At 41.2% G+C, this 14,630-nt stretch overlaps 1 protein-coding gene across 3 annotated transcripts in view; it reads right to left on the bottom strand.

Annotated features, from left to right (window-relative positions):
* Positions 1-8,088, bottom strand: part of ZMIZ2 (zinc finger MIZ-type containing 2) — a 40,129-nt gene extending 32,041 nt beyond the window's left edge. Inside the window, exon 1 of one of the 3 annotated variants that reach the window (XM_075207251.1) lies at positions 7,986-8,088. In XM_075207251.1, the coding sequence (XP_075063352.1) occupies positions 7,986-8,058 (73 nt within the window). In that variant the 5' untranslated portion in view covers positions 8,059-8,088. Of the gene's footprint in view, positions 1-7,600; positions 7,880-7,935 lie in introns of those variants that run through there. The other 2 variants (XM_075207252.1, XM_075207253.1) reach the window with 2 other exon arrangements.
* Positions 8,089-14,630: the final 6,542 nt, after the last annotated feature.

Raw genomic sequence — 14,630 nt, 5'->3', positions numbered from 1 at the left:
AAAACGGATGAACAGAGATGAAAATAGATAATCATTTTGTCTTTACCATTTCTCTCAGACATAACACTTTATATTTCAAGTTCCAGTACAATATTTCCAGCCATGCAAATATAGAGAGATATGTGGTTTTCTGAGCAGAAAAACAAACATACCGCGCACCCAAGTCTTGTATCGGAGGAAAATTAAAAACAAGACAAGAAACATAGGCCATATTTTCCAATGACAACACTATAGGGCAGATTCAATTCAGCACGTTGTGCCGCTGGACATAACAACGATGTCCGTCAGCGCACATTGTCGCCTATTATGGTAAGGTATATCTGCTTGTTTTTACGGACACCTCTATGGGATGGGGAGTGAGGAAAAGTGAGTGGAGAAACACCACCACGGAGTGCCATCACTCCAAGGCACACTGCGCTGAATTGAATCTGACCGTATGATTGAGGTGGTTTTTTTTTTTCTTAACCAAGAGCACTCCTCTGTCTACCATCATAGGAAGCTATGCAATCATTGTCAAGTGAATCATCAAGCCCAGGTGTCACCAGACTGGACAGCTATGTAGTCTCTCTTATGTCATGGTCATCTGTGGGTGGAGGACTGAATAACCTGGGCATAACAAGTGGTGTCTCCACCTTTATCCTCCCCAGGGGGAAGGGAGGGGACATCCTCTGGAATAGCATGGCATATTTGGCAGGGTGGGAGGAGAGGCAATTTCTCCCAGAGTAGAGATTATAAAATAACTTCTTCATTAGCCTGACTGGCTTCTAAACTGTACAGAATATACATTGTTCAATCCCATTATCAAAGCACAGACACGATTATTACACAAGTGCTTTTCTTACAATAGCATAAACGGGTACACAGTCTACAAAATAATAAAAATAAAGTTTTATCTGGAAACGATAGTTTAGACCCATGTAATTACATTTTCACAATGACAGCTTTCTTGTAACAATACTAGTCAGACGATGAAGACAGACTAGCACGTTGGTTTTTATTAAGTACTATTGAATAGGAAGATTAATTCATGGTGACAGGTCCACTTTTAAACTAATGTATAATTGCAAATCAGGTGCCATGTTATCTGCCCATATTAATCAATATCCAATGATCCCAATTGTGCTTACTTCATATGACGACAGCGATTGGCTGTTAATATATCAAAAGCAGTGGGGCTTCTCTTAAATAGCTCCCAGGTTTCTTAAAATATAAAAAAGTAAAATCCCAGAGAAGCAGGAATAATTCTGCAACTCACCAACAAAAGGGCTATATACTAAATATTTTTATTTATTTTTCAAATGAAGCTTATGGTGGTCCATTTTATAAACCCCCCCAATAATTAGTTATATAAATATATAAGCAGTAATGGGCAATATGAATTTGTGCCTCACAAATGGCCACTTGCCACATAAGGATAGCATGGTTTGTTCTGGCCCACAGCTCACAGGACTGCTCCTGATGTCTGCCATTACTTTACTTAACAAGCCCTCGTACACATTATTTCAGAGGACACTACGTGACACAAGTGTGGCAAACATATAAAACAGACCACAATCTGACGGCCGATACAGAAAACAGACCAGAATATAAAGGTCATTTCCTAGGACAGTTTTAAAAAGAAAGTGAGATCTAGTTGGTTGTTTTAGATCACATGGTAATATTACATAATCCCATTAGTATTATTGCACAACATCTGTATTAGGACTGTTGTGAAAGCCAGACCCACGATATGGTAGAATTGAGCAGTGAAACCAGAATCCTCCACACACTCCATTTAACAACCGTGTCTGAGCGCAGGGTACCTGTGACCTACATGCACTATTTTTATTTTTTATAGTATTCAACAAGAAAAGTAACAAGGAAATACAAGAATTACAAAGGTCATAGATATACAAGTGCAGATGCTCTGTTTACTAGCATAATAGAGAAGTATTATATCCTATTTTACTAGGCTACAGCTATAATGCAAGCTTCCCCTAACATTACAGAACACTGAAAAATAGTTTCTCTTGATATATTTTCACAGCAGCAAGCTCCAGAGGTTTAACCTCACCTCTCCTGTGGTAAGAGCTGGATAATTGGACCTGCCCTCATAAAACCCCTTGCTATCTCTTAGTGTAAAGTGATAACATTCCCCCACCTCATCTTTCTGTCCTTCGGAGGTCTCGGCCTCTCTCCCCTCCGACAGCGAATATTATCCTCTCAGGGGCAAACGCAGGAGTTGTAGAGGGGGTTTCCACACCACGCCGCCAGTGGGCGTGACCAGTATGCATGGGGGCATTGCTATAAGTTTAGACAGTGCTTGGCTGCTCTCCAACCTTTTCTATCCCTATAATATATATGGGCAAGCAGAGCTGTGTGAAGCGGGAGCAGGGTCCAGCCACCTCAATTATACAGTTCCCCAGACTTGGAGGGGGGTTTCCAGGCACTAGAACCCCCCCTCCCCCTCGGTTTGCCTATGCCTCTTGCTCAAGGTGGACTGTCTCTGCCCCACCACTATTCATTATACAGATGAGCAGCAGGCAGTAATGATGTCATCATGATTTGGTCCCCTAAAAGAGTTTCACTGGAGTTTGTCTTGCAGAATTTCTGAGTGACCACAGCCATAGCCTCCATGTTCTATTCACCATAAGTCCTGTTTTCTGGGTGCTGGGAATATCTCTGGATGGAAGCAGATGAGTATTTATCATTTCAGCTTCCAACATAAGCTCTAGACACCATTCATATTCTTGATCTCGGTGATGAGTAAAGAGTGCAAATCTGGATGGACACTATGAGGTCAGATAATATGGTTTTTTTCTTGGTTCTAAATGAGAGAGAGAACTCTTCATCTTCAAGACGCAATTCTTAAAAAGATGTCATAAGACATCCAAAAGGGAATGCATTATTCTGGTGGTATGAGTCAAGCAATATTGTGAGGAATGCCTGAAGTCCCTAGTGGGACCTTCAATACAAAAATTATTGAATGCGCTGGAATGAAAACATCCTTTAACCAATATACAGAATCTCCCTCCCCCACCTTGGTGCTGCCCTAATTGTGTCTTCCCTTTAGAACATAAGCTGTCACAAGCAGGGCCTCTATCCTCATGTTCTCCCTCTAATATTCCATCACCCCACCCTCATTACTTGTAGGCCTGCTCCCCTAACCCTGTTTTCTTGAGCTCCGGCCTGGATATTACCATCACTGACTCACTGTCTAGTAAAAAAAGGCAAGAAAAAAAAATAATGGATGTGTGTATTTTATATTTATTCAGTATGTCCGGTCTTTGTATTTTGTTTTTCATGTATTATGTAATGTGTTATGGATCACTGCTGTCTGTATACGTCATGTACGGCACTGCAGAGCTTTTGTGGTGCCTATAAATAAAACAAGATAATAATCCATGGTTTCCAAGGTCACAGAGAACGTTTTACCTATTGCAGTCTTTCCAGACGGTCACTTAGTGGAGGGTGCAGCGTTATGTCCACCCACTACCTTTAAAGGATTGGCTAGAGCTAAGGAATTCTGGTTGCAGGTAACTGAAGACGATTTGGTTAGAGAAAAGATTCTGGATTCCACTACAGAAGGTCAAACTGGCTACTGTGTTCCATTCCATTAAGTTGGTCTGCAGGTCTATGCACTTGGCTTCAATGGCAAGAGTGGCTCAGTCAATTGCAGCGTGATAGGACCTCTAGTCAAGTAAACATTAAAGTCATCAGCCATGGAGAAATGATCAGTCCTTTCACAACCACACAAAGAGAATATCCTTATATTAGATATTTGAGCCCAATCAACCTGTAGGAACTCTACAGGTATTTAAATGTTCATCTCTTCAGAATGGATACATTAAAATCCATCTCTCTGGATTTAAGGCTGGATTTTGAGGCGACTGGCTGATAAAGATCAATCCAAAGGATGCAAACCATTACATCCCTGCCTTCATCCAACACAGGAAATAGCTCAGATTTCAACCTCTAGGACAACACTTCCAATATGCAGCCCCACTCTTTGGATACACCATCGGAAATGAATAAAAAAAAACAGAAAAAAAAAACCCCAACAAGGGTGAACAGACCTAACCCTTGATCAAGAGGTCTTGTTAAAAGCTCAAAACTAGGTAACCATTACCACAAATGCAAGTTTCTCAGGATGGAGGCTATCTGGATAATCCAGTGGCTCTGGGATCCGGACAGCACTCATGATATGAGCTCCAGGTTCCAGAATCAGGATGTCAGGAAGCAGACATCTGTAAACGTGGTCTTGCTGCACTTTCACAGTGACGTTCGGAATCTGTGAAAACTCTTTTAAACTCCACAACTGTTCAATACATAAAGTAGGGATGAATCCCTTGCAGAAACCATGTTTTCTTGGGTTCAAGTTCACCTGAACCATCTGACAGCAGCTCACATCCTGATGTTGTACAACATTCTCCCAGCGGAATAGCTTTTCAGTCAGAAATGGTTTCATCAATGTTATATCATCGTGGGGATGACTGTATAGATCGTATGGCGATAGGAGAATGCTAATGGTTTGGCACAGAGTCCAAGAGCATCATCGACAGATATCCTTTCTACCCTATGGACCATCAGATATAAATATATATCTCACTTGTATACATCAGGAAGATCAGGTATGTGCAATTATTCTGTTACCCTGGTGACCAAAGGGGCCATGGTTTTCACAACTAAGCAAGGTGACCAAAACGTCCGTCAGAATTGCCATTACTGTCAGCAGTAATCCACCAAGATTTAGTGCCTATTTGGACTCCTCAAACATGGTCCATAACGACATAGAAATGAATCGGCATATGATGGATAAGAGATCTCTCAAGGAGTGCCATCCACACCGTGACATTAGCCAGAACATCATAAAGATCTTTACCTATTAACAGATCTGGGTGAAGTTTAAAGCCAGTTGATAATTCAAAAGCTGCAAGAACAGGCTTAAGGCCCTCTAGTCCGCAAACTTTTTTTTTTTTTTTTCAAAGACTCAAAATTGTGAAGCCTCATGTGTAATGTAGTCTGCATCCATGTGAATTTCTGGGGCTCCAATTTGCAACTAATGCTCCATTTGAACCTCTTTAAGAGATTCCTATGAAATTACTTCCCCTGAAGTTTTTTTTTTCACAATAAGGTTTTTCACAAGGCCACTGCCTAGGCCAGTGGTTCCCAAACCGTGTTCCCAGGCTCCCTGGGGTGCCTCGGCAATCTCACAAGGGTGCCTCAGCCATGGCAAGCACGGCGGGGGACTACTTGGTAATTATGTTGTCTTAGGGGTGCCTTGAAAAAATTATGGAGGCCCTAAGGGTGCCTTGAACTGAAGAAGTTTGGAATCCACTGGTCTAGGCTAAGGAGAGTCGTTGAGATCTACACACTCAGGAATACGGAACCGTATATTAGCACTAGGTTTTGGGTGAACTACCTTTGCCAGAAACTTATCAAGGCATATCACTTATCTCAAAATCATAGGATCTACCTGAAATGTTTAATTTCCCCAAGATGGAAAAGGAGAACAGATGGCACACGTTTCCCAAGAGGACCTGTATAGAGCTGCCATCTGGTCCTCAAACCACATGTGCCCAAGTCATTACAGTTTTTAGCCCAGTCGAATTTGAGATACATTTTTGCATGTGGTCTGCTACCATCTTCCTGTCTCATTGCTTTGGTAGCTCTATTTGATGCCGACCGCTGTGGTAAAGTCTCAGGTAAAATTAAAATATATCCATACTCACTGTAATTTTCTTTTACTGGACATGAACACAGTAGTCGACACCTCAAGCCCTCCCTATACAAGGCTGCCATTCTGCCTCTACTACTTATTCTCCGTCAGTTAGGAGATTAAGGGGTAAATGTATTAAGCTGCAAGTTTCCGGCGGATTTGAAAAGTGTAGATGTTGCCTATAGCAACCAGATTCTAGCTATCGTTTTGTAGAATGTAGTAAGTAAATGACAGCTAGAATCTGACTGGTTGCTTTAGGCAACATCTCCACTTTTCAAACCCGCAGCTTGATAAATTTACCCAGAAGTAGCATGTGGGGGGTGGTAAGGGTGATTTTAATGGGGGCTGTCAAATACTGAGGTCATTAGCTCCAGGAATAGACAATTATGGTATTAATCAATTTTACTTCAAATACTGGGGAAATTTATGAAAACTGGTAAAGAAAAAAAAGGTGTTGTAACCTAACACAACCAAGCAGAGTCTAATTGTCAATCTTTCAGTGCAATATGGAAGTAAATTTAAAGTATCTGACGAGTCTATAGGTTATAGCACCGCTGTTCCAGCCTTATTAAATAACCCCATTATTTTGTTCCCACAGAAGCCATTTATAGTGTTCTCTTTATAGTGTTCATAAAATGACTATCTGCATACTCATAATTCTCAGCAAATTAGCACTGCAAATGAAAATATCCCGAAAAATGTTAGTTGCACTCTAAAAATTGCTCTATCTAGGCAGCAAATTTTAGCTATAGATAATTTGAGGGGTTCAAAAGAACACAAAATTAAACCTGTAACGCTTAAGAATAGAAAGTCACCACTCAACTAATTCAAAGTTTCTGATCCAGCTGCAGCAAAGAATCTCACCATCAACTCAATAATGTTTACATCTATTAGCCTACCTTGAGAACTAGAATGCACTAACGTAATCTTCAAAGGTAAAAGCCCTGCCTGCATTCCTCATAACTGCAGGACCAGATCCACTATATATATATATATATATAATATATATGCAATCTGACTCTCAGAGGTCAGACCATATAAACAATTAGTACTAAAAATAAAAAAATGGGAGAAAAAAAAAAAAAAAAACCACTGTAACTAGAGACTTTTAAACATAAAACAAAAATACATACCCATAAAAATTGGTAATTGAACAAGTCCAAAATTGTACATTTTGACAACTGATGTGCAAATAAATCCATGATCTGCCTAGCTCAAAACACAGATTCTTCATCTTATATAGTCTAGCCCATAATACAACCAGATTCTTCAGCTGAGTGCACACACCGTAGCCCAACATACAACCAGATAGCTTGATCAAATGAACAATCGATCTCAAAAACCAACCAGACCCTTCATTACATACCAAAGCCCAAGACACAGCCAGTATTCATTAAACCGTACGACCAAGACAAAACCTGATTATTCACTTTTCACATTGCCAAGTCCAAGACACAAACAGGTTCTTCGCATGGCATCAGAGACAAACCCAGGGCATAGCCAGATAATCACATGGCCACACACCATAGCAAAACAGTGCGCTGTACCACACACCCATGTCCAAGACCAACAAGAATCTTCATTTGAACAGTCATACTGGACCAAGACAAACCATATTCTAACCTTGTCTATACAACCCTGCATTGCAATGTAACAATATTCTGTAGAATTAACAGCCTACCAACAATGCATCACCTACACACAAACAAATGGAGGAGTAATAAATATATATATATATATATATATATATATATATATATATATATATATATACACACATACACATATACACACACATATATATACACACACACACACATATATATATATACACACACACACACACACTACTGTTTTCACAGGCAGAGCTCACTAACATATTAAGGCAAATGCTAATCTTACCTTTCCCAGAAAGCTGTATCTGGCTATGGCTCTCGGTACACTCTCACCTCCCCATACTACCCCTTTGCTCTGAGCGGGGAGAGGGGGCTTCTGCCCCAAAACAACCCAGGCAGGGACTGCGAGAGGGAGAGAGGGGGACAGCCGCTGGCAGCCGAGGGAAGGACACAGAGGGGGTAGGGAGGACGGTGCAGAGCATGCAGTGCAGGCACAAGGAAGTGGGGAAGGTGCAGTGCGTGCAGTGAGGGTGCAGCGCAGGGACGAGGTGGGGGGAGGGGCGGGGGGACGTGCAGGGCAGACACAGCAATCAAACGACACAATAAAGAGCTGAGAGATACCTTCCCGGCCAGCTCAGATCACTGCTCCATGCTGCAGTCTGTACACCCACCTCCTATGGCTCTGCTCTCCCTCTCTCCGCTCCAACCTTTCTGTCTGATCTCCAATTGCACAATGCTGCTCATTAATATTCAGGAGCTTCCTTCTTCTCCCAGGGTCCCTGGCCACGCCTCCTCCGCGGTGGCCCCGCCCTCTTTCTCAGCTGCACAGACGTCGCCAGGAGAAAGCAGACGAGTGACGATAACATGGAGCTGGAAATGTGCTGGGGGATGGGGGAGACATTGTACTTGTCAGAGGAGTGTTAACTCCTTCACTGCAGTGCTAAAACTGTGCATCATAACTGATCTCATTAGGTAATGCTGGTAGAGCAGCCACCCAGCAGGAGGCCTGCTCATGTCACTGCACGTTTATTATAAGTATATCTGGAGTTTATATATTTTTGTTATTTTTACATTAGTCATAGCAGAATGGCCACCATTTTGGAGCATTGCCAAGTATGTCTGGAAAATGCATGTACATTGGACAGGTTCAGATTTAAAGCAGGTAGATGCTAGGTGGCAGGATATACTGGGATTTGTAGTTCTACAAGAGTAACTGGTTGCTTAGAGAAGTGTGGCCATTATCCTTAACAAAGGTAAAATCACGTGTGTGAGTGATGGGGTGTTTAACCAATAATGGTCTATTTTAGTTTGGTATCCAATAAGACTCAGGAGGGGGGTGGTTTAGGTTTATATAGGTTTCCCATTCTCAGAAGATCTGTCTCTCTGCTTCCGGATTCCTCCTGCCCACCTGGCAGGTCTTAGGGGGTAGGTGGGAGAGCTGTGCAGTCGGTAAGTTTGCATATGGTGCTTGGGTTATCTCATCATAGGTCACTACTCCCCCTTTTGGTTCGTGGGGTCATCACATGTGTTGGGTCCTGTGAGTGGGACTCTAGGCCGGTATGTTAAAGGTTATACTGGTGGTTTTAAGGTGGTGTAGTCTTGCCATTGGACAGATATTTCGCACCGGCCAATAGATAAGGTATGATCCTGGGTTGGTGGTACTATGGTCTGACATTTCCGCTGTTATTGGTTTTGTGTTTGCTGACTGCCCTGTTCTCGTCCGCCTTTTCAGTCCCTTTAGGTTTTGTTTTGTTAGTAAGTGATTTAATAAATCCTATTTCATTCCAACGTTATTTTGGTGTCCGTGTCTTCATTGGATATTCCTATGGTATGCTGGTTTAAACACAAAGAACTTCCACGCTGTGCATTTTATAGCTGCTGCATAGGAAACAAATATTTTGTGTTGACTCATATACAAATTACCCTGCTTTATTTGGAATCCTAGTTTGTGTTGTGTAAATGTGCAGGCAGCTCTCTGTCAAGCAACTTCAGGAAAATTATTTTAATACTACAGTAGATAATTCACCTGATTGCTATTGGCAGAAAGGCATAGCAACACTCAGCAGGTTATGATGGTAGAAGTAAACCAAGACGTATAATTTCAAGATTGATAGAGAAATTGATCTACAAAGTTGTATTATTCAATAATCTGTCATACACGGTTCTATTCATTTAAAATCAGTAATGAAGCCTTCATGGGATGTTGTAGTAACAATGAATAAATCTGCATGGGAGGTTGTTTTATTCCGAAAGTCAATAAATAAATTGACATAAAAATCTGGTATTATTTCAAAATCAATAAAGAAAAAGCATAGAATGTTGTATACATACATATGAAGTTATATTATTTAATACACTAATGGTGAGAAAACAAGTTTGATGCAAAATATTGTCCAGTGTTCAATGCATTAAAAACAATATAGTTTGGTATAGGTCAAATACAACCACCTAATTTTATTGTATAAGAACCAGAAGTTTTTTTTAGAGATGATTGAAGGTGCAGATAACTTTATTGCAAATCAAAGTTTTCGTGCAATGGCAATTTTGCACCTCTAATTCCGCACACTGGGCCTGATTCATCAAGGCACGCATTCTGAACGAAACGAGCATTTGTTCTAAAACACATGTAAATTGGCTCCACGTACTCCCTAACAAGGAATGGATGTGAAGATATGTGCGCTGATTGATTTGGGTGTAATTCATATTTGCCAACATGGGCTAGATGATTCCTGGGGGGTACGGGGTGCAGGTGGGGGTGGGCTTCGAAGAATCGTGTCATTAGCCACCCCCCAAAAAACGGACATCACTAGCCTGAAACAAAATAAAAATGAGACGACGGGGCCACGATGCTGGGTTCATGACGTTACTAAGCACAGCCGGCCAGGGGAGTCCTTTCCGGGGAGTCCGGGAGAACTCCCAGAAATTCGGGAGTCAGTAGGCAACTGTGGTGTAATTCTGCTCTACTACACAAGATACTGCAGGATACGTCCAATACCTAAGTGGAATATACAATCGCAAAAGAACACACAGAAAAAAAAAATAACTATTGAATTAATGTCACCTGTTAATAATATAATCAGTAATGACTAAACAGTTAAGAACAAAATTTTTATTTGTATTTTTTCCCCCATGAAATATATTTGTTAGAATGATCTTAATGTCTATTAAACATAAACAAGAGAGAGGGCAGAAAAACAAGTAACTTTGAGATGCCCAAAGCTTGATTTGGACGTTGCTGTGTACGCTGGACTTTGACACGCCCTTACTGTAGATTGACTATGGGCAAATGTCCTTTCCCAGTCCTGTTCACTCCCAAAAATCGTAAGCGTCATTTGCATACATAGATACAGTGAACATTGCTGCGCCTAGTTGCGTATGGTCTGGTTCTGGGCATGTGCAAGGTGACTTTGCACGTGATATGCACAAAATTGGCAGATACGTGCCTCGCTGAATCAAGCGCACTGCCCCTAACATTCTCCTGCTCGTGTACACTAGTGCTCCTCACAGTGACTTGAGTGGTCACACAGTGATCATGTCTGTGTGTATAAGATAACAGTAGCAAACTTCAGAACTATCTGTATAATGGGTTTCTGGACAATAGTTACAATCCTTATTTCTATAGCCTTCCCTGTTCTGTTGCTGCTAGATAGAATCTTATTGATCTATCCTCACTCCCTAAATGTTTCCTCAGAAATGTCACTTTCTATACAGCTGCAAACAGGGCTGATAACACCATCAGCGCATATGCACTCGGCCAGACACTATTTGGCACATAAAGCTAATCTACAAGTTGCCGTATATAAAAATAGACTAATAACATTCAAAAAATATATGTTTGCATATCTTGACAGAAGCGAATATGTTTGACATTGTGTTTACATTTTGCTGTGCAGTTGAGTGTGGGTTATTGTTCTCTGGTATCAGACATTTTCTGCAAAAGGTGGCTAGAGGCAGAAAAACAACTCCACCCACAATCAAGCTTTTTAGAGATTACTCTTCCAACTTTCATTACCTGGGAACGGCCCAACCTAAGTGTACAATGCCTTCTATATTTTTTTACAATGAAATATATCAGTCTAGGGTCTAAGAAAGGTCAGGTTGTTGAAAGTGATATGTCCCATGGAATAAAGAAATGCTTATCTGTTGTGTGTTCTACAACAAATATGGCAAGTTTTGGAGCTCATCACATGGCAAGATTGTTCACCAGGAAAAACATACAGTGAGATAAGTGAAGCTACTACAGGAAACAGCTAGACACTGCTGCATCTGTTTACAAATAAAGCCTGCTTTTCCTAGTGAACTCCAGTTAGAGTTCACTGGAAAATGCAACTTAATCTGCACTGCCGTTTACTAATAGCCAGTGCATACCCCCTTCCCCTCCCAGCTCCTCTCTCCCCCTCATTGGGGGATAAACAAACTGGACTCCAGGATACACATCAGAACTTAGTTACTCCTATATATCTGTTTGCCACTGACTTTAGTGATCTTTTTCCTGATCTACACCATTTCCTGGTACATATGAACTGTTCTGTCATCCTAAATGCACCCATCCAAAAAAATAGTACAGTCAGATATATAACTTATATATCCAACTTCTTAGGCAATGCTATTTCAAAGCAGTCACATGTGAATAACTTCTGTTTTTGTAAGGGGAATTCCAACGTTAGGACTCCTGTTGGTCATTACTGGTACTGCAGTTTTGTTTTTATTTTTTTACTGAAAAACATTTCTTGGCTTGAGTGATTCAGAGCACTTGTGACATGTTTATGACGGTGCTGTCACGATCCAGCACTCACCTGAGCCTGCGTGACGTGTGTGTTTAAAAATGATTAAAACTCTCCATGTCTCACACACTAACGTTGCCTTACCAGTTATGCCACCATCAAGGTTTTTTGTGAAGAAATAACACTCTCACTCAGGAAGCCTTCACTTCTCCCTTTAAACTAATCTATCACATATTACTTTCATCAGAGTTATCATACTCCAAATGATCTCCTCTGCTTCAACTATGTAACGTTTCAAAACCAAGCTAAGTCTGACATGTGAATTCGTAAAGGCACAGAGTTCTGAACTTATTAAGTGTAAATTAATATGGAAAATACATCCACAAGGCTTCAGATGAAAATAATTAACAAAATGACATACAAATATATAATTCAATAGTTCCTGGTAAGATAAAAAGAAATAAACAACATAAAATGTGTCACGAGTCGCCACGCTAGCAGCGATGGAATGACTGTTTTCTGCTGTGGCTAATTTAATGGGCTGAACTATGATTGGCTCCTTGCAGTATTTAAGGCAGGGAGGGCTTGACCCCCCTGCCGGTTATAGCGTTTATGCCACAGACTTACTGACCTGCTACCTGTTTCCTGTGAATAATCTGCCATTCTGATTTGACTCATGTTGTGACTCTTGGCTTATTTACTGGACCCTGCTTAAACACTGATTGCCCTGACCTTTGCTTTGTTTTCTGTGTTCCCGTGCTTGCTGCCAGCCCTGACATTTGGCCTGTCTGAGACTACCCTGCCTGCTTTTGTCCCAATACCCTTGGCCTGTTCCTGAGTATCCGCATACTCTTGTTGGTTCCTGTGCCTTCTACCTCTGCGCTAGTGATGGTACATAAGCTAGAGTTAAGTCCTGGGGACATCCAAGTACCTGCGAGTGCAACTAACTCCACAGGAAACACGAATGTTATAGACGAAGATCTCTACTACATATTTGTTCTAAAAGCTTATGTTCTTTGCCACAAGCCATAACAAAATGGTAAACTCATGAATAAACAAGTTTTCTGCTTGTTGGGAGAACAGAAAAAATGGGACACTTCTCAATAGGAAATCGACTCCCAAAACTGAACAAATCTGTTAGATTTACTGGTACCTACAGTCCTCTTTTCTATGATGTAGACTTAGAAAGTCCGTGTAATGCAAATTTCTTTTTTAGGACCCTTTTTCACACTTTTCAAGTCAGGGTTTATTTGCACTGTCCTAACTTCTTACCAGAATGTCCTGCAAAGATGATATTACCTCCACACAACAGGTCATAAGTTTCCTTTCATTTGCATACCAAACATGACTCCTGTAAGTATATTTGAGAAAATATTTTCCTTTGAGATATCCTGAGATATCACAGAATCACTAAGAATATGAGGGGTCTGTTTTTGGATGTTATTGCTATTGATATAACCTTAGAGAGAGATTTCAAGGGCTTTAGCTTTTACGACCTGTGCCATAAATTGGTATTGAGTACTCATCTGTAACTAGGTGTCTGGAACTCTCTATCCATAAAACTTCATCAGTACAGCCTGAGAGTTTAGAAGTAACTTATTCTACCCCTACTTGGTTTTAACCCATGACTGGACACAGAGATCATCTGAGCCACAACAAGCTAATACTATTAATTAATTCACAAACACATATTTGCAGTTTTTTATGACTAGTAATTGGTTTGCATGTGACAGGTGCCCATAATTCTACTCCTTGGTGTCTGAGGCTGTGTATGAGATGCAAAGTCTATAGGCCCAAGGGTGTATAGAACTTTCCAGATTGTGTGGTCTGCTGGGATAATTAAAAAAATCACATGTAGACTGAAAGCAGCAGAATTATGTCATGCTGTGAATAAATTATCATAACATAATGAGGCACATTAACACCTGGGGACCTAGAACACTGGCACACTGCAAAGTGGGGTACCAGAATGGGTGGGGTATGTTTTTCCGGGTACAATAATTCCGACAATACTTAGACTGATGTAAAAATTCCGATTACTATAAGGGTGACAAGGAGGAAATAGAGACTTACTATATAACAGACATACAACATTCCTCGCACGCTTCGTACACGGCATATATAAATTGCAACTGTATAAAATGTCTCCAGTGCGAATGTCGTCGCTTACAAGCTCACTGTGGCCATTGTAAGCGTGATACTGCTATTTCCTGTATACTCATACAAGGAAGAATAAGGAGTGCTCACTGTGTAAATTACATGTGTGAAGAAGAAATATAAATATATATACTCTCACGAATTCTGAGTCAGGTGGAACCTCGGGGTCTTCCCACAAAGAGGCGCGGAGTCTAACGGAGAGGGAGGTGTTCGCCAGGGATTCCCGCAAGGGCATATAGACATTACAGCTCCCTGACCAGAGTTTCCACCCTCTAGGGGGCAATAAGCAAGACTGGGTGGCCAGCGGGATAGGAGTATTAGGCAGGAAGTATTGTCACCCTTCAGACCCGCTGATCCAACGGGTTCGCCACTGTCTCGGCGGCTTTATTCCTCCGGACGGAGGCCGCAGCTCTCCTGACTGGGCGCCACCTTGCA

This window comes from Mixophyes fleayi, chromosome 4, assembly GCF_038048845.1.
Source record: "Mixophyes fleayi isolate aMixFle1 chromosome 4, aMixFle1.hap1, whole genome shotgun sequence".
Classification (NCBI taxonomy): Eukaryota; Metazoa; Chordata; class Amphibia; order Anura; family Limnodynastidae; genus Mixophyes; species Mixophyes fleayi.
This window is presented reverse-complemented; position numbering and strand designations above follow the sequence as displayed.